The sequence below is a fragment of the Gracilinanus agilis genome, chromosome 3 (assembly GCF_016433145.1).
Source record: "Gracilinanus agilis isolate LMUSP501 chromosome 3, AgileGrace, whole genome shotgun sequence".
Taxonomy (NCBI): Eukaryota; Metazoa; Chordata; class Mammalia; order Didelphimorphia; family Didelphidae; genus Gracilinanus; species Gracilinanus agilis.
In genome coordinates this window covers 179,201,605-179,223,096 of record NC_058132.1, presented here as the reverse complement: position 1 = coordinate 179,223,096, position 21,492 = coordinate 179,201,605, and the positions used below count along the sequence as shown (strand labels likewise).

General features: G+C 34.5%; 1 protein-coding gene and 1 non-coding gene across 2 annotated transcripts in view; one reads left to right on the top strand and one right to left on the bottom strand.

Moving 5' to 3' along the window:
• The window catches only part of CNTN5 (contactin 5), a 609,722-nt gene that overhangs the window by 40,687 nt on the left and 547,543 nt on the right, over positions 1-21,492 (bottom strand). Inside the window, exons 15-17 of the mRNA XM_044669004.1 lie at positions 21,327-21,397; positions 19,382-19,616; positions 7,534-7,643 (exon numbers count right to left, since the gene is read on the bottom strand). Coding sequence (XP_044524939.1) covers positions 7,534-7,643; positions 19,382-19,616; positions 21,327-21,397 — 416 coding nt within the window. The remainder of the gene's footprint in view (positions 1-7,533; positions 7,644-19,381; positions 19,617-21,326; positions 21,398-21,492) is intronic.
• On the top strand, positions 3,441-3,547 carry LOC123243346. Its single transcript, XR_006505893.1, has one exon. It is a non-coding gene; the product is annotated as a U6 spliceosomal RNA (small nuclear RNA).

The window sequence follows — 21,492 nt, the reverse complement described above, 5'->3', positions numbered from 1 at the left end:
TACTAAGGAAGTAAGAATTTTATTAAATAGGAAATGAGAAGCAACTAACAGTTTTTGGCAGTGGAGTGATAAGACCAGACATCTCTTCTAGAAGGATTATTTGGCATCTATATGATAAGTATATTGGAAGAAGAAGCAGAAAGAACCAAACAAGTATAGGGGAAGCAACAAAGGAGTGAAGGGAATACAAGTAATATTATGAAAGTAGAATTATCAAGGCTTGGTGACTAGCTGAATGTGAAGGATAGAGGCTGATCTTTCATCAAAAGGAACAGTAATGGGACAGTAGATAGAGAATCTAGCCTAGAGATGGGAGATCCTGATTTTGAATCAGGCCTCAGGCACTTACTTCCTAGGTATGTGACCCTAGGGAAGTTATTTACCCCTCTTCTGCTTTGGATGAACAATACTTAGTTTTGATTCTAAGGCAGGAGGTAAGGATTTTTAAAAAGAGGAATAGTGAGGTTAGACAGAGTTGTGGGGAATGGGAAATGGTGAATTCTGTTTTTGTTTTGAGTTTGAAATATTGGTAATATATATTCAGGTATGGATCTTCAGCAATTAGTGTAGGGTTTGAGCCTGGCAGTCAGAGAAGAAGAACCTGAATCATCTGTAGTCCAGGACTCAAGGAAGTCATCTGCCAGAAATCTAACTCTAGAACCTCTAGGCCCAAAGGAAGTCCCTCTTCCATTGGAACTTTGGACAGGGCATCCTGCATGAATTCCAGTTATTTTTCAGTACTGCCTAATCTTTCATGACTTCATTTGGGGTTTTCTTGAAAAGAATACTGGAATGGTTCCCTAGCTCATTTTACATGGGTGAAAATGAAGGCAAACAGGGTTGAGTGACTTGGGTCACACAGCTGGAAAGTATCTGAGGTCAGAGATGAACTCAATAAAATGAATCATTCTGATTCTAGACCTGGTCCTCTAGCTACTGAGCCACTGAGCTGTCCATCATATATGACTGTGGTCAACTATTTGGAGGTGCATATTTCTCTTCTTGATAACTTTACTTGATCACAAAATTCTAGAGAAGTAGAAAAAGTTGGAGTGACTTTTGATGCCATTGAGTCCCATCCATGCTTAAAAAATTTACTTACACTTTCATGAAGGGGTATCACCTAGTTTATGTTTGAAAATATCCACAATAGTCCTATGAAACTGGAAATGCATTATTTGTTCTTTCCAGAAGAGCAAACAGGCATAGGGAGCTGAAGTCAGTTGATCATTCAATCAGTCAACAAGAATTGAATAATCACTTACTTTGTGCCAGAACAGTGGTAAACACTGGAAGTACAATGAACCCCCCCACCCACTCACATATATCCTAAACCCTCCCTGCCAACAAACAAACTAACCATCCTTGTCTCTGCCCTCAAAAACTCACACCCTAACAGAGGAAACAATATGTAACATGAATGAAAATATGAGATGTACGCAGAGAAGATAATTTCAAAGAAAAGGCATGGAGAAGGAAAGGTCTCTTGGGAAAGGTGGAATTTGTGCTGTTTATTGAAGAAAGCCAGACAAGGTTGGGAGGTGGTGATATGACAGAGGCACAAATGTAGGACAGTCAATGCAAAAGGCATTTGTAGTGTGGTGTTGTGAGGAACATTAAATGAGCCAGTATGGCTGGATTATAGATTATAGAGGGCATCCAGGATTGCAAATTGTAAGAAGACTAGAAAAATAAAAAAAGAACCAGGTTAGAAAGAGCTTTAAATGCCAAATATAGAGCCTTCTTTTTGATCTTGAAATTAATAGGGAGAGACCCCACTGTGATTAATTAATAACGGAGTTGATATGGCCAAATTTTCTCTTTAAGAAAATTACCTATACAGCAGAGTAGAGGTTGGATTGTGTAGAAGAGACATGAGGAGGTAAGACTAACTGGAATACTATTTCAGCAGTCTAGGCAAGGGGCAGTGAGGGCTTGTATTAGGGTAGTGGTTATAAGACTAGAAAGAAGGGGTCTTATATGAGATGTCATTAAGGTAGAAATGACTAGATTTGCAAAATACTGAATATGTAGAATGAGTGAGAGTAGGGATCAGGACAAGAGCCAGGTTGGTACTGTACTTTATAGTAATAAGAAATTTTGTTGGAGGGAATTATCTGTAAGAAAAGATAATAAGTTCTATGTTGAGCATATTGAATTGTATATACCTATGAGATATCCAATTTGAGATGTCCAAAAAGTAGGTAGTTATATGGGATTAGCACTCGGGAGAAATACTGGGGCTGGATATATCAATCTGGAAATCAGTTGTCCAGATATGATAAATGAACTTATGTGAGATGATGAGATCAACTAATGAGATATTATCAAGGGAAAATATAAGAGAGCCTAAGAGAGAGCCTTGGAGGATACCCAAGAGTAGAGAGAACTTGCTAAAAATCTAGCAAGGGAAATCCAGTGGTCATACAGGTAGGAGAACCAGTAGTGAATAGTGTCCTGATCTTTTTTGATGAGTAAGTATCTATAGAAGAAGATTAACAGAATCAGAGGCTTCAGAGATGTCAATAAAGTTAAAGATTGAGAAATGGACCCTAAATGTCTTCTGATATCTTTATAGTTCTTGGGTAGAAGGAATTAAATTTAATCTCAAAGAGCAAAGCTAGGGATAGTGGGTGAAGGATACAGGGATACAAATTTTAAGTCACTGTATAGAAAAACTTTCAATTAGAATTGTCCTGAAATATATTGAGCTTCCTGGCTTTTGAATAAAGGCACTGGTCACTTCTCCATTAGAGGTTTTCAATTAGAAATCAGATATAAGGATATTGTAGGTTGGCTTCATAACTTGGTTTAGATCAGATGATATCCAAGATTCCTTCCATCTCTAATTTATTTGATTTGGTTTGATTTCTGAATGTAACTGATTCATAATTTCTAAACTGAGGCATTCTGTAAGATTTGTGATTTGCATAATCACAAATGTGATAGCTGATGTTATGAATGTCTTATAGACAGCTTTTTATGTGGTTTAATTTTAAGGGCACAGAGAGTTGTGTGTTCTTCAAAATATCTCCCCTTCTTCCATTGCCATCTGTAGAAATTTCTGCCTCTGATTCCTAGACTGGTTCTCTGTTAAGATATTCTTAAAGTCTGGACAGCTAGGTAGCACAGTGGATAAAATGCTAGGCTTAGTGTCAGGAAGACTCATTTTCTAGATTCAAATATGGCCTCAGGTACTTACTAGCTGTGTGACCCTGGGCATGTCACTTAATTGATTGCCTCAGTTCCTCATCTGTAAAATGAGATGAAGAAAGAGATAGCAAATCACTGCAGTATCTTTGCCAAGAAAACCCCAAATGAGATCATGAAGAATTGGACATGACTCAACCACAGTAACAAACTAGCAGTTCTGACACCTTTGGCAAGCACCAGAAAATGATCTGGGACAAGCAAAGGAAAAACATCTTCAAGTCTAAAAAGTGCTCCCTTCGTCAGCACATATATTAAAATTGGAATGCTACAGAGAAGATTAGCAGGCCTCCTGAACAAGGATGACATGTGTATTTGTAAAGCATCCCATTTTATTAAAAAGAAAAGATAACACATTAACTGTTATTATTCAAATAGACCTCAGTGAAATAAAATTTGGAGATCATTTGGCCCATTTTACAGATGAAGAAAATAAAACTCAGAGAAGAGATGTGACTTGCTTAAGGCAAAACAGATAGTAAATGGCAGAACTTGAACTTCAAATGTCCTTTGTGCCCAGGAATCAATTTTTTTTGAGAATTACTTTTAATAATGTAGACATGATGCATGTGTTAGGTATTAGGGGAGGGGAATATAGAAAAAAAGAACAGAAGGGGGACACTGAAATTAACTTTATTATTTTGCCCAACAAAGGTCCTGATTAAAATTAGTTTCCTGTCATATGTTCCAAAGTAAATAGTATTTGGTTATAAACTTTCACTTAAAATAGTATTTGTCATATGTGTGAGGCATTATGCATTTGGTCAACATTGTTGTCTCTAATAATATTTTGTTGTTCAGCCTCTAACACATCGATATTTTGTACTTTCACTAATTATGTCCTATAGTCCCAGAATTCTGTTCATTTCAGTTAGTTTGTGTTCATTCCTTGAGGCTGTTTTACCTTTGCTTGGGATAAGTTGTCAGTTTGATACATGTCCAACAGAAATATTCCCAGAATGGATTCTTTTCTGAAAGGTGCCAGCTAGTGGTCATGAAGATGATAAGGGAAAGCAAGAGTCTGGGTGTCCAAAATAAGTGTAGTGTCTGAGATAAACAAAATAGAACATACTATCCAATTACTGGAGACAGTGGGCTGAGGCAGGATTTAATAAATCATAACACATGGTTCAGCCATTTAACTGCCTCCTAAAAGTCTTGCAATGAAAGTATGAGCAATCACATCCAATATTCATGGCTGCCATTGTCAAAGATGACTGACTGCATATTAATCAAAAATTAATTTACAATCATCTTAATGAGAATATATTAGTATATAATGCATATATATTTTTCTAGGATATAATTAAATATAATGAAAATTATGATAAATATAATTTACATTTTCCAGACAGATATATTTTATCTATCAATCTATCAATCAATCTATTATCTATCTATCTATCTATCTATCTATCTATCTATCTATCTATCTATCTATCTATCTATCTATGTATCTATCAAAATGATCTATTTTCCATCTTGTAATGTTCTCTTCTCTTTTTGGTTATAAATTCAGCCCTTATCTTTAGATCTGATAGGTAAACTATTTCATGCTCTCCTAATATGCTTAGAGTGTCATCCATTATGCCTAAATCAAGTACCCATTTTGACCTCATTTCAGTATGGGCAAATGTAGGCATTGGAGGGCATGAGTTGTGGATGTGTCTGAATGCATGCTTCCATGCAAAAATGTGCCAGAAATTCCTCTTTATCTATCTATCTATCTATCTATCTATCTATCTATCTATCTATCTATCTATCTATCTATCTATGTATCTATCAAAATGATCTATTTTCCATCTTGTAATGTTCTCTTCTCTTTTTGGTTATAAATTCAGCCCTTATCTTTAGATCTGATAGGTAAACTATTTCATGCTCTCCTAATATGCTTAGAGTGTCATCCATTATGCCTAAATCAAGTACCCATTTTGACCTCATTTCAGTATGGGCAAATGTAGGCATTGGAGGGCATGAGTTGTGGATGTGTCTGAATGCATGCTTCCATGCAAAAATGTGCCAGAAATTCCTCTTTATCTATCTATCTATCTATCTATCTATCTATCTATCTATCTATCTATCTATCTATCTATCTATTTCTATCTATATATAATGATATATATGAAGTTTCCAAGATGCATATATCCTAGCAACTAATGTAGAAGAAGAGCAGAGCAAATATTGGATAGTTTGTATAAAAAGAAAGTTATTCATTGGTATCATTGAAAAAAATGAGAAATTGAAATTAAATCATATTTTAAAATTGAAGGTAACTAAAATCTTTGGTGGGAGGATCATTATTTTATTCCTTCCTTTATTTTTGTGGAATATTAATAATATGATTTTCTCACATTTGTATACTATGTTTGCAGTTTATAAAGGTAACTTCATGCTCTTTCTATAATTTGACTTTTACAACAACACTGAAGTAAACAGGGCAGATAGTATTGTCCCAGTTTTATAATAATAACTGATATTTACACAGGACTTTAAAGTTGGCAAAACATGTCACTGACATTATCTAATTTGTGTATCCCAACAATCCTATGAATTAGACACTAGAGAATAAGTGATTATTTCCATTTTATCCGTAAAGAAACAAAGTTTGAGATGAGTCTTGATGACCACGCATGTTGGAAACGGAAATGGAAGTCATCTTTTTGACTCCAGCACACAGTTACAGCGCGTGCTATCCCGTGATTCCTCGTGGTCATAGAGCTAATTAGGCTGTTTCCTCTTGCCCAGGGCTACTCAGCTTTCATGCCTGACTTTGATTTCACAAGGCAAGTTGATGGATGCATTGTCTGTTTATAAATATTCTGTAGATAACTGAAGAGGAATTGTACTATTGATGATGATAGTAGAAGTTCTTTAAGGGCAGGGACTGTTTCAGATCATTACAATAAAGCAAATATTGCAATAAAGTGAGATATATGAAGTTTTTGGTTTCTCAGTGCATATGAAGGTTATATTTATACTATACTACAATCTATTAAGTACATAGTAGTATTAGATCTCAAAAAAAGTGTACATATCTTAATTAAAAATATCTTATTGCTAAAAATGCTAATTATCCCTAGGACCTTTAGCAAATTGTAATCTTTATTCTGTGGATGGTCTTGCCTCCATGAATGATCAGGGTGGTGGCGGCTATTATTATTATTATTATTATTATTATTATTATTATTATTATTATTATTAAAATAAGGTAGCAATGGAGTTGGCTGTTGATTAATCCTTCCCTTCCCTTGATCACATAGAGGCTATTGTAGGTTTATTAACTGGCCTTATTTCAATATATAATTGTGCCTCAGGTAATAGAAAGGTCCAAGGAGAGGGAGAAGGGTGAAAGGAAAGGAAGGTCTGTGGAGCAATCAGAACACACACCACATTTATCAATGAAGTTTCACTGTCTTCCATGGGCATGACATGGTGCCTCAAAAACATTTTCAATAACAACATCAAAGGTCACTGACCACAGATCACCATAATAGATATGATAACAATAAAAAATTTTATAATATTGGGAGAATTGCCAAAATACGACAGAGATATGATCTGAACACATGTTGTTGGAAAAATGTTTCCCAATAGACTTGCTGAAACTAGTGTTGCCACAAACTTTTAATTTGTAAAGAATGCAATTAAGCAAAACACACACAAAAAACAAAGTATGTCCATCTAAAGCTTCCAATTCAGAGTTGGCACATAGTAGGTGCTTAACATGTCTATATACATATATAAAATATTTTAGTTTTTGTGATGACTGACTTTTATTGAGTTCATTGAACTTACAAACAACATATTTTGAGATGAGCATAATCATTTTAAAGAAAGTAGAAGGATTCATGAGAATAAAATATCCATTTGAATTCCATAAAAATATTGATCTCTCAAATTTCCATGCCACTATTAGGAATTCAGTTTAAAGTGAAATTTACTAAAACAATGAGAGAAGATAATTTTGTACTTTTAAATTTTATTTAATGGAAGCTCTGACATTAGGGCATTTTAATCATCTCCACCAATCTTTATACCACTGGCAGCAACATAAGTAATTATGCCACCTCTTTTAATGATGCTTTGGACTTTGTTGAGTTTTTTTCATAATAATTTACATAATCTGTATGATATTAGTTTTGATGTGAGCCATATTGTCTATATCGACAGAATAGGTACATTTTTCCTAGGAGTAATTTTTTTACATATACCCATATTATATGAGGAATGCAATTTTGTTGAAGTTTAATAAAATCACTCTTACAGAAGAATGCCATACTAGTAAAAACAACAAAGCTTATTATTCTGGTAGTCTGTTCATACCTCAAATCCCTGTGGTCTTCCTAGACTCTCTTTAATATGTTTCCATGCAACAAGAATCTCTGATACAGACAAACTTGTAGCCTTGACATCTGTGGGAGCAGCACTGGGTTCTGTATTAAGAAAAATGGAAATAATAAAACTCCATTGGAACAAGTCATCTCTGTCACAATACTGCAAGGAAACCTGTCAATGACTTTTTGCATTTTACTATATTCCTTGAAATAAAATACTGTAGTTATTACAAAAACAAACAAACAAAACCCCCATGAGATTAAAAGAATCTTTACTGGATTTCTCCATCTGTGTCATGTTTCATCAATATCTTCTTACTGGAAACTCTAGGAAGGCAAACAAAAGATCTCATTTCCTTGGATTGACTGATGAATTACTCATTGAACAAACCAAACTAATTGCTGAACTCATTATCTATATTGTGGAAAGTGTATTTTTGCCAGCAGATTTTTCTTAGTGCAGGAAATAGTATTCTCCCTGTGGTCCTTAATTTATGCACACAGTTCATTATTTTGCACCTGAAAATTACCACTAGAGGTCTTATTATCAGAAAATCAAAATGGTGCCATACTTTTATGGGTTTTTTTCTTCTGAAGAATTAGGCATGAATATCAATAGGAAGATTTTGAAATCTCTAATTAATTAATTATTGCAACATCCCTGTGAAATAGGAAGCTTTGAAAATTATCTTACTTTACAAGTGGAGAACCCGAGACTCAAGTTGTTTCTTTTTACACTTAAACCTTTTAATGGAACTCACCAGTCAAACGCCTGGTTAGGTCAGTCATATAATCAGTTTGAATGATACTTTTGGACTGAGAGCATGATTTCTTTGGAGTTTTGATTTTTTAGTTATACTATAATTGCTTGCTTTACATAAACCTGAAAAATAGTAACCTAGGTATATACTAAAAATTAATTAGTCATTAATAAATATGAAGGATCATAAGATTATGGACTTGGCTAAGATCATAAGATTATCAAATCATGGAGCTAAAAAGAACATTTGAGCTCAACTGAGCCAACTTCTATATCACACTACCAAAGATGCCATACCTCATTGAGGGGAAGTGACTTGACCAAGGTCACAGAAAGAGCAAGGAATAGGTCTAGGATTCAAATCCAGGTATTCCGAATTCTATTCCAGCACAAAACCATCCGGTTTTTAATTAAAATTATTCATACAAATTGTCTTTTATTAAATAATAAAATGCTCTAATACTTTAGAATTGATCTATTTTATAAAAAGTAACAGACAATTCACAACTTCATACAGGAAGACATTAATGCTGTGAAATAACACCTCCTTTGCTGATTTGTACATGTCAGTATAGTCATCCAGAGTATGCTAAATTCAAGGAGCCACATCACAGAGAATTACAGTACTCATTCATTGAAGTAACAATAAATATTTGTGAACTTGGATTGAATTGTGTTAGGCAGTGATTTGACTGGTTTGAAAGTAAACAATTCAGTTAGTTATTCAATCACTCTCTCCACATGATACAATGGGGAAAAAAAAGGTTTGACTGTCTTTTTCCAACGATTAGTTGTTTATTTTTGGCATGGTATAGAATGCATAACTTAGCAGATGGGTCTACATTGGAAATAATTATTGTGGTTTTTCAGTGTCTTGCCCAGTAAATTTTTTCTTCATATAAGACTCAAAGAAATATGTCATGAATCTTGATATTTTAAATCTTGGCACTGACTTTTAAGACATGGCAATGGTGAGAGGGAAATAATCCCAAAGGTCTCAGTGCAGCTGTATAGATCTATCCTTTCATTTCTTCTTACATTAAATGACATTTCTCAATAATTTCAGAAGGAGAACCTTGTTTTCTGATTGGCATCCATCAGTGAGTGCATTTTGGTTTTAGTTGTAACTCTCTATGAGGAACATTGAATTTCTGATTCTGCCACTGCTACAATGGTTGCCAAGTACATTACAAACATGGGTCAGATTGAAATGAGAGAATAAAGGCCAAATTTTAGTTCTGCCAACACTGAGTCAAAAATAACTCAAAACTGTGTGAAAATCTAGTAACCAGTGAAAATATCGATGACCCCCAGATACCACTGAGGAGAGCTCAGGCTGCTCTTTGGAAAATCTGTGTGGACCACTTGGGATTAGTGATCTCTAAATTAAATGGTAATGTTTCATTATTAACCTCAAACAATAGCTTTCTGTGATTTTTCTCTTTTCTACAGATTGATCTGGAAGTTCTGTGGAAAATCTACAGTTTTCTGTATCATCATTGTCATCATCATCATTGATTTAGACTGATGAAGAGAAACTTTGGTGAAGATCTCCTTCCACCAGTATAGATGGGCTCCTCCTTAGCAACTTGTTAGAGAGTTGTCTGACAGCAAAAATGACTTATTTATGGCCACACAACCTTTATAAATCTGTATGTACTCTACTTTCTGACCCTAAGGTGGCTGATTCTCTACTACTTTACTTTGCAATGTTTGGTTTTCTACCTTATTTATCATAAAAAAGTATGACTTAAATTTAGACCACACAAAGAATCCAGTTAAAGAGATTTTTAAAAGCAGATATTGAGGTATTTGAGATTACGGAATAGGAATTTCCTTCTGGCAAAGTCAAAATCAAAATTCTTTGGCAAACACATTCTCATGGATATCATGTGTCCTGTGCCTTGGAGAGTGGTTTCTACTTTGGAATAACTGTAATTATATTTTCTTCTCTCCTTGGAATGTGTTAATATTGCCACTGTTTTCATGCTTTTCCCCCTGTACTCTTTGTACATCTATTGACAGAAAAAGCACCTATAGGGAGTTTCTACTAGTTCTTTAAAATTCTTATCAGGAGACCTGTAATGTTCCTTTTGAAAAAATAAAAAACCCCTGTAATTTAATCACTTCTAGATTATTCTAACTCACTAGTAACTGAAAGGAAATGTTGGATTTTAAAATGAGTATCTGCTGATCCACAGGATTTAAGGTCTCATTCTTTCTAATAGGAATCCTATTTTGAATATAATTGTCTATTCTATAGCTGTATTCTTTTTTTTCAGACTATAGTGCTAAGATATGTGTATTTAATGCTTCCCTTAGTTTTTATATTTTACAGAAGCAACCATGTCCTTGTCAGAGAAGATTGTAGAGGGACTGATAATTTTAGAAGTACAAAATGGGTAGTTGGGTGGTTGTTCTTTTTTATTTCTTTTTTTTTTCTATAAAGGTGGGAAGGATTTCTCCCTTAGAGTTTTCACTAATGAAAATTTAAGTAATTCTCAAACTGAAGCAAAGGGGTGTGTGTGTGTGTGTGTGTGTGTGTGTGTGTGTGTGTGTGTGTATTGGTTAAACTATTTTCAGAAAAAAGCAACCAATTAGTTTAGGGATCCTGGGCTCCCTATTTGGAACAGGTGCTTGCTAATCAGTTCTCCCAAAAGGAATTTCTACTGTCCCTCAAGCTTCCTGGCAGGGTCTAAATAAGCTGACTCAATGAAGAAACAATAGAAATGTAGTTTTTATTTGGTCAGCCTTTCCTTATTAAACAGAACTATTTTTCCCCGAATTAGAATACAAATAGCACTAAACATGCTGCTTTCTGAAATTTCAGTTGTGCCTCTCTGGCAAACAGGGGAGGTAGGTGGCATAGTGCATAGAACCCTGGACGGGGAATGAGGAAGATTCATCTTCATGAGTTCAAATCTGGCCTTAGACATTACTAGTTGCGTGACCCTGGGCAAATCACTTAACCCAATTTGCCTCAGTTCCTCATCTGTAAAGTGAACTGGAGAAAGACATGGCAAACCACTCCAGTATCTTTGCCAAAAAAACCTCGAATGGGTCATGGAGAGTCAGACAGGTCTGAAAAACAACAGAACAAACAACTACTTTGGTAAATGGCAGAATAGTCTTATCTGAATAGAATTAACCAAAGAGCACCCCAAGTTTTGTTATTGCTTTGGACTAGATTTACTTGTTCTGTGAAGCTGAACAGAGAGGATGAAGAATGATCTCTTACCCTGTCTGAGTACTAAGAGAAGCATATTGAATATTTCTTACTTTCATTACCCAGCCTTTTCTCAATAACCGATAGAGGAAAAAGCAGGATAGAGGAAGAGAAAAGAAAGGAGAACGAATGTCTTAGCTATATAATGCTTTATCTTTTTCTCCTACTATTTCCTTTTTTCTTTCCTTTTTCATTCTATCCTTCTTAACCCTTGAGATTTCTTAGTCTTTTTAATGAAATTTTTTTTCCTTCTAGCCTTCTAACTAATACTAACTCTAGATTTTGTCGTGAATTGTTGAAACAACAGTAGTCTAGGCCAGTAGTCTAGTCTGTATCAAATCATTCACACATCTTTGGGGATCCCATCATCTTATTTTGCTGTTATTTTCTGGTCTATTTCATCATTCTGAACCAAGTTGGCATTCTGTAGTTTTCTTAAAGCTCACTCATGCAAGTTTTCCTTCCATGCATAGAATCATCGATTTAAAGCTGAGAGAGATTTTAGAGCACATCAAGACTATTTTAGACCCTAAAGACAAAGGCTACCCTCTCATTTTACAGAAGAGGAAATTCAGACCCAAACAAGTCCAGTAACTTGCCTTTGGTCATATAGGTAATAAGAGTTCAGAAGTGGGATTTAAACTCAGGTTCCCTGACTCCAAAGACACTTTGGTTTTTATTACTCCATGGAGGAAAGCATTGACACACAGTCATTATTATGGGTCCCATCTACTTTATTACTCTTGCTGTTAAATAAAAAACATTTCAGCATGTTGGTACAAGTTTGGGAGTATATTTCTTAGAATATATCGTGTATAATAATACATATATTCTGTCTTAGAGAGGGAGGAGGGGTTGGAGGGAGACAGAGAATATGAATCATAAAATGTCAGAAAATGATTATTAAAAATTGTATTGACATATAATTTGGAAAAAAGATTACATAGATATGACACTTTAAAAGGACAGTGGAACATAAACTCTGGTAGTTCTTATTAAGCTAAAAAGCTTTAAGCGTGAACATGGTAGCAAAATCTCTTCGTTGTCTAAAGAACTAGCTAGCTTTTGAGAGGATTATCATCCTTAGTTAGGTCACTGGGTGATGAAATATTCGCTGCATCAATTTTTGAAACTATATACAAAGGAGTGAAGGAGTTGCTATTTGCATGGGTAGAAGGACAGTTCTAATTGATGAAATCAGGTTTTTAAAAAAAGTACTGAAATATGAAGATATTAATTATCTGGTAGATGGCTCTTCCACTTCATTTTAGGATTTAGAGTGGACAGGCTGATTGATAGAATTCAGATTCTGTTAGATTAAAAGTTTTAAGCAGCATTACCATGCTCATGAATATAAATGATACATTTGTAATAAGTGACCTAGCAGCTGGAGTTCTCCAAATAATATGGGGGGATGTGCTTGCAATATTGATTATACATCTGACTTCCCATGGGGGGGTTAGCAGCATTAATCAAAGGAGAGTTTAATAAACTTCTTAGTAGAAGGGTTATGATTTCATTATTTAAAAATTCAGTGAAGACAGCTGTAGTTGAACTTTTACAGGCACTAATCCAGATGGATCATCTGGCAAAGACAGGAAATTTATTCCTTGTATTTTACAACTAATATGCCAATTTATTAATTTTCAGGTTCACATAAATCCCACTGAGCCTAGTTTCAGCTAAAAGCTGATCCAGAGAATAACACCTCATGAATGTGTGGTTTTAATATGAGCTGCAGAGGCTCTATTTATGAGGATGTAATTGCGTACCATTTTTCCTAAATGAGGAACTATGCTTTTTAGTTTAAATAAAAAAGAAAAGCAGCTATGCTCCTATGCACCAGAAAAGAAAAAGATTAAGCATAAAAACTCAGAATGTCAGAAATAAATTCAGAGGGTCAGAAGATATTTCGATCTACGGCACCTTCAATTCACTGGAATCTTTTTTCCCTCTTTTCTCATTAGCCCTAGTCTGAGCCTGTATTGTTTTTCCTGTCAAAAGACACAGTTACACAAACTATGTAAAAACTGTGACTTAAGTTTGACTTTTTTGTATTCTGAAACACAGAAGTATATGTAGGTTTGGCCTTCTATTTTGAAATACAGACCCCTGTTGAGTAATTCAGCCATTTTTATTGTTTGCATGCAGAGCTTTTGCTTTTAGAAAAAGAGAATGAAGAAAAAAGATCAGTTCTCTTAGGATCCAAATCAAGGTACTGTGAATTGGCATTAAACAAGTTTCGTTCTGGCTTGGTATAGTTTGATGTGTTCAGATCTTTTGTCCAAAAGCAGAGAAAGCAACATGTGGTAAAAGTTGCAGGGTAGAATGTCTCTTTTGCTATAGTTAGACATGGTACTGCTGGAGGGTGATTTGACCTGGCATAAAAGCATCGCTTTGTTTTTTGTCACCACAGTAGGGTGTGTTGGACATACTTTTCAATGTCTAAGATATGTGTACTGATGGACTGTCTTTATCAACAGTCCATCTGAATATATGTTACGGTATGAATAATAGGCACTGTGTTTCTACTTGGTTTTTCCTATTAGGCAGAATTCTATTCATTGCTTTAGATGGTAGAACTTAGGATGTCCAAGGGCTTAATGCAATCGGAGTAATGTTGTCTTCAAACAGGAGCAGTTGGAACTTATCATCTCTAGGGAATCTCATTTCCATTTGGACTTGTTCTGGATATTCTCCTTAATGATGATGAACACTGTTGGAAATCATAGTCTTCATGTTTTATTATTTATTTGGTAATAATAATCAAAATAAATGCTTCTTTCAAGGAAGTCTGTGTAATTTAAAAATATGCAGGGTTGGGAGGAAAGTCTTTAAGAAGGTTTTTATTCTCATGAATCTCATTCTTTCTCATAGCCAAAAAAAATCCAAAACAAGACAAATGTAGGAACCTTTTATTTCTATAGCTCGTATAGTTAGTTGTGTTATTATAAAGGTGGGATCTGTTGGAAAATATAATGTGCAAAAGTCTATTTCTTCCCTTCTTGTGTCTTAGTTATGGATTACCTTAACATATGTTTGGATTATTTTCTTTTAAAATTGCTTATTTATTTTAAACAGAATTTATTCTCAAGACTCTCAACCCCTCCCCCTCCATACCACAGAAGGCATCAGCCCCTAACAAGATATGTGCATATAAATTCATGTTTCTGTCTATCAGATTTTTCTCTGGAGGTAGACATTCATAAATGATTCTTCAAATATTAATTCTCTAGCTATGCAGAATATTCTCCTGGTTCTACTCCTTTTGCTCTTTATTGTTTTGTATTTACATTTTTATGAAGATTTTGTATTTAAGTTATTGATCTGAAGTTACTGATTGATTTTTTCAGTCCTTTTTCATTAGAAATAACATCCACAATATCTTGTAAGCATTTATTATCCTCTTGTATTTCAAATGTCTTTAAAATTGATTTCTCAATAGTCTCAAAATTGTGAGGCAGCTAACGTGAACTTCATTGATGTATACTTCTGATATGGATCCTCTTCTTGTCTTTGTTTCCTTTAGTACTGTTTCTACTGCTGGTGTCATGATATTAATGTTCAAATGTGATGGGAAAATAATTTGCTGATTTTACAAACTTTACCAATTTTTATCAATTTTTTCTTCTTTCCGTTTCATCTTTAAATGTCCTTAAGATGATTTGACTTAATAAAGTCCCCTGCCACAGTTTTTGTCAACTTGATCTTCCTTTCACCACTGCTTGTTATTTTAGGATAACGTAGTGTTCATAATCCTCCTGGGAAACATTTCTGTGCTTGACTTCCATGTCTTTCTGGTTGGCAAGAGGATCAAGTGTTTTCTGGCCAAGGTTTCTCACCACCTCTCTTGATTTTTTTTATTGTGAGGATTGATTTGTATCCATTAAACTATCTTAAGAAATGATGATCATCTGAGGTCAATATATATACTTTTAAATATTTACTTTTTGGAAGGATCATTATTTGCTAAAATGGTTCAGGTTGGAATTTGTTTAATTGAATCCCATAAGTTCTTATATTAATTTTTAAAAATTTGGCATTAAAGTTTAATCTTTGCTCTAACAACATGATGGTCAAACTATGTTCAGAAAGCTTATTTGAAAATGGTTCCACATTATTAACCAGTCTTTTCCTGTTTAAAAATTTTTTTGATTACTCAATTCTGAGTAGTGTTACGAGATTCAGATTGCTAGAGGCTTCAGTGGTCTAGTCCAACTCCCCTCATTTGTCTTGACCCCAGTAACAGAAAAATGATTTTAACTCATGGCCTCTGACTTTGAGTTCAGTTCATATTATCAATTTCTTGTGTATGTATACATATATGTGTATTTGAGATGTGAAATATCTGCCAGCTCTCTTAAAAGAAAAAAAAGTGTTAAAAAAAACAGAAATATAAGGTATTCATGCAACTTACAAGCATTTGGTGAATTTCATTTCCTGTTCCTGAACTATATCTTCAAATTCACTTTTTCCTGACTCCCCTGTGTCCAATTTGACATAAAAAATCAGGTATTAAAATATATGTTCACTTAAATTAGAGGATTTTATTGAATTTTCATGGAATTTATCTTCTTCATTAGGCTCTGTAATGAATATTGCTGTGATGTCATTATGTTCATGTTCTTTTTTTACAAATGCTTGTCACAAGCAGTGAAAGATGAAACAACAAAATATTCCTTGATGTGGGGCTTATTATTGCCTTTACAATAAAACCAATTCTGTCAATACATTTATTTATATCTCCAAGAAGATATGTTAATCTTTTAATTTCTTTTTATCTTCTAGCTTTGTTTGTAGTAAGACTATCATTACTAATTCAGTAATTCACTAATCACTAATTCTGTCATCAAATAGTACTTGGAAAATGATTTCACATATCAAGTACCAACAGCTAAATTATTACATATGGACAGTCTAAGGAGTGTGAAACTAGCAACTTCGACTCCTTTTCTGCCATCTTGCCTCTATTATTCCAGAAGCTATATAGGCCTGAAGATCACCTTTGTATTTTTATTTGTTCCAGGGGCATCCTTGACTAAAGAATTCATCCCCTAGAGTTAAGTTAGACTGCTGGGGGAGCTCCCTCCCCAGGCTTAGAAAATAGACACAGTCTACTGCTAGGACTATGCCTGAAAGATTCCCAAAGTGGTAGAGCCTGCCAGAGTTGGTACTTCAAAGAATAGTCTGTGTGGACAGAAGGCCCATTGCATGCCAAGAAGAGTTATAAGAAGTTTTCTGTGGAGCAATCCTGGAAATAATTATTCATGTTATGAGTTGGAAATTTCTACCAACTAAATAATTAGGTTCAATTTCTTCATTTCAATAGGAAATGTATATATTTTCTTCATATATATGAAAAAAAAACCTCTCCAAATGCCAGTTGATTCCAGTTTAAGGAGGCATGGCATTGAAATCATGAATATTAAAGTCATTCATTTTTAAAGTAAATTTTTTGAAAGGAATTTGCAATTCTAGAATTGCATGATTTCAGAGGAACCACTCTCATGTGTGTTCATCAAAGCCCCTGGCTTCATCTCACATGACCCTAGGTGGTATAGGTATGAGAAGTAAGAAAAAATATACTACTTGGGGAAAACACAGACCTCAAGCAAGTAACAGGATTTTTTTTCTTTGAATTTTGTCAAGCTCAACAATATTAGATATTATTGATGTATTTCTACCTTGGAGATCTCTGGATTATATAACTGTAATATTGCTTTCTTGGACTTTCCTTTTAAACTACCCAGAAACCTGAGGAGGTGAAAAGTGCAAGGCAACAGGATATCTGAGGGGCATGTCTCCCATAAGTCCCATATCCTTCAGATGCAAATCAAACTGATTAAGTCCACAGTGGTTCTTGGTCCTGATTACTCTACTTCTCATCTCTTCATGTAGCTTCACAGCAGCAATGCTCTTATTAATAAGCTTCCTGTTTCTGCCTCTAAGTGTTGCTATATTTTACGAAAATGAAAGACAAAGCTTATATAGATGAAAAATTACATCTGACCCAAAACTGAAACTACTTTTATTTCCAAAAATAAGCTCATTTTGTTTGGGAAAATTCAGAGTGTTGTTGATTCTTCTATTTTCCATTACAGAGGAAAAAAACAAACTATTTTTGTTGAAGACAAATAATCTCTTGAGCAACTCAAGTTGTATACGTGTGCATTTATGTTCTGTGATTGGAGACATAAATAAGCTCAGATAGCATTTCCTATTCACACATGAACAAATAATGGCTAAAGCTAAATTTCAAAGGTTTTCATTTTTTCACTTTCTCAAACAGGACAGGTATAGGTAAAATAAAATTTTTATTTCATCTCTAACCTTTTTAGAAGAGGGCAAGTATCCCTTTTTATTTTGTAGACTGATACCACTGTGGTTTTCTTGAGTAGAAAAGGAATCAGTTTTCTCTTTGCTGGTATGCTAAATTCTCTGATATAAAAATTATGGTCTGAGCTATGGTTTTGCCATCTCTCCTCCTCCCAGCTGCCCTCAAAAATTACACAGGCTTTAGTGTCACAAAAGGGAAAGTTCTGAAGGGAGAAGTGGAAATCACTCCACCTGTGCTGAGAAAAGGCAAACAGGGAGAGTATCAAATTTGTCTCCCATCCATTTTATCAGTTCAGGAATACTTACTGAAAACTGTCTAGTACATACTTGATCGTATGCTAGACATTAGTGTTACTATGGAAAGAACACCCCAATTCACTAATTCTTTTTAATTTACTATGGCATATTCATGATCTTGGTGGAGGAAGTACCCAGATCAAGGAGTTATGGATTATTTTAAGTCTTCTAAATGTAATTATTTCATACTAAAAAACCTGGTGTGATAGATGACTATTCATTTCTCCACTATTTCTGATCAGTTGCCAAGCTATGTTCATTCTTTCTTTATAATCTCTTCTATCCACCTCTTTTCCCTGGCAACTCTGTCGTTTAATCCCTCATCACCTTATGCTCATGTCTCTCTATTTTCAATGATATCCCATATCCTAGGGAGTAACATCCAAATAACCTGGCACTCAAGGACTTCCACACTCTGGTCCCAATTTACCTTTCAAATTAACCGCTTATATGACTGACCCATTTTAATCAAACTGTTTTATCCATTGGTTTACCTAATGGCTTTGAATTTTCCTGCTTTGTTGCCTTTGCTTATGACATCCCTTTGGCCTAGAATGATCTCACTTTTCTTACTCATCTAAATTCCACTCATCACCTTAGGGCTCAGTCTATGCTTCACCTCTTCCAAGAAGGTTTTATGAGCATCTGAACCTAAAGGACTCCTATTCGGGACTTATTAACTGTTACATTCACCTAACACTAATTTTATGATATAATTTTACCATTAGTTACTTTTGGGGAGTGTTTATCTTTTCAGATTATTAACTTCTTAAAGACAAAGATTACATTTTATAATTCTTTGTATTTCTCTGATGATACTGGGATAGCATCTTAAATAAAGTAGCATTCAGTAAATAATAATATTAATATGCTTTAATGAAGCCCTTTAGGTATATTATTTCATTATATACTTATAAAATCTCTGAGAAGTAGCTATTGTTATTACCTGTATTTTGCAGATGAGAAAACTGAGTTTGAGAAAGATTAAATGACATGCCCAGGGTCACATAGCCAAAAGTGTCTAGACCAAATTTGTACTTAAGGCATCCTAAACTTTGTCATCTACCTGTCACTGGTCTGGTCTGTCTAATTCTCTGTTATAAAAGTTGTAATCCCATGCATTTTTGCTATTGCTTGAAAGGAGAATTTGTTTTTGACTGATATTAGGCAGCATTCTTTTGTGGTGAAAAAAATTGCAAGAGAAATATAGAAACTGACCTCCCTCTGCTGAACAGATGACCACAATATTGCTGAAAGGTCCATCTCCTTTGTTATTGTATACTCCAACTTTCACCTCAAAGGGAGTGAGTGGAGGCACACTTTCATCTCTGTATATGAACTTTGAAGCATCTGATGAAGTGACCATTTTTTCTTTCCAACCACGGGTTCCATTTGGTCTGAATGCCACAATGTAGCCAAATCCTTCTCCATTCTGAAATTCTTCTGACACTGGCTGAAGAAGAAAAGTGCGATTAATTATCAGAAACATTCAATACTTTAATCAACACATTTGAGACTTGCCACAAATTTTCCTAAATTAATGACTTTTGATAAAGAGAGAAACTAGAGCCTTGTAGCTCCCTGGATGCCTAGCATGATGCAATGCACATACTGCAAAAATATGTAAAATGAATGAGAAACATGGAGGAAGAACAAAATGCAAAATCAAGGCCTTTGAAAATAACATCTGAAAATTTTAAATTAAAATACATCTATTAATCCTTTACCAAAATAAGTCATTGTTTTGATAGCATTTAATTTTTCTTTTTTCTTTTTAACTATCTAGAGAGTATTGATATATCGTCAATTAAGATAGGATTTTCTCCAAATTAGTTGTGTCATAACATAAAATAAATTGTTCCAGTGGGCAAAATTAGATGGTCATTGAGTTGGGAAAAATCTGTTTATAATCATATCTTTCTAGTGTTGAACTTGTGTGCTTTATGGCAATATGTACAGAATTGTATTTATTTTAGAATTTTGTTATGTTCAAATGAAATTTTGCTCTCTAAAAAAATTATATGTAAATGATTCAATCAGCCCAAAAACTGAGTAAAGAATACGGCTAAAAGTGACATGTCTGTGGAAGAGATTTCCTAGTTAATACAGGAGAGGTACTCTCTATATGGAGAGGTGAATTCTTATTGGGGTTAAAGAAATACCATCTTTTCACTTTTAAGTTCAGTTTGAATGGCAAATAAGTACTTACTTGATCAGTTTTGTTTAGATTTACAGTTCATACCCAGTTGGTTAAGAAGTTTCCATTTTGATAAGTTTCAGAGGCAAACTTCAAAATTCCTGAGCTCAAAGAAAGTAGAGACTGAAGTGCTGGGAAAAGAGAGGTGGTTTGTGGAAAGATTCTTTTTTTTATTTTTTTTAAACCCTTAACTTCTGTGTATTGGCTCCTAGGTGGAAGAGTGGTAAGGGTGGGCAATAGGGGTCAAGTGACTTGCCCAGGGTCACACAGCTGGGAAGTGTCTGAGGCCAGATTTGAACCTAGGACCTCCTGTCTCTAGGCTGACTCTCAATCCACTGAGCTACCCAGCTGCCCCCTGTGGAAAGATTCTTAAGAGAAGATGTTCTAGTATAAGTTGGACTAACAGACTATTAGGATATAAGATCAATTAATTTTTTTAGAAAATTATAATGCTTCTAACTTAGCCTGGATTTTTTATGTTCCCTTTCATTTTACTTCCAAGAGAAGTTGATATAGTTTGTCCAATAACCATTTTGCATTATATATTTTGATAAAAATACTTTTACATATAATTGACTAAATAAAGTGTGTTTCCTGTTAAGGGGTACCTGAAGAGACACATCAATGAGAGGATACATTTAGAAGGAAAAAGGTGGCAAAATCAATAAATAATAGACCATATTGATTAAAGGTCTGGACAAATCACTGAGGAGCTTTGCTCAGCTAGTTCCAAGTGATAACATGTCACAGTCTTGGAGAAAAGTTACCTGGGGAACTGCAGCGAAAAAAAAAGAAAAGCTCATTTTGGACATCATAACTGAGATGAAGACTCCGAACGCTTAACTCCCTCATTTGAAGAAAGGAAAAATCAGAAGCTTTTTAGGGCCACTTTTTGGTGGGGGGAAAACTTTTTGTTCTTTAAAAGTTCAAGATAAAGTCCAGTGCTGGAGTATCAAACTTCCTTACCTCCCAGGCTATCACTAATTCATGCCTTCTTCCACTTCTGCCACTTACATTAGCAGGAGCTGTCTTTGGAACTACAAATAAAAAAGGGTGGGGATGGGGAGAAAGAATATTGGTGTTATTGAACTTGTCTACAATAAAAATTCTGTGGCACTGTTCAAGTTGAGCC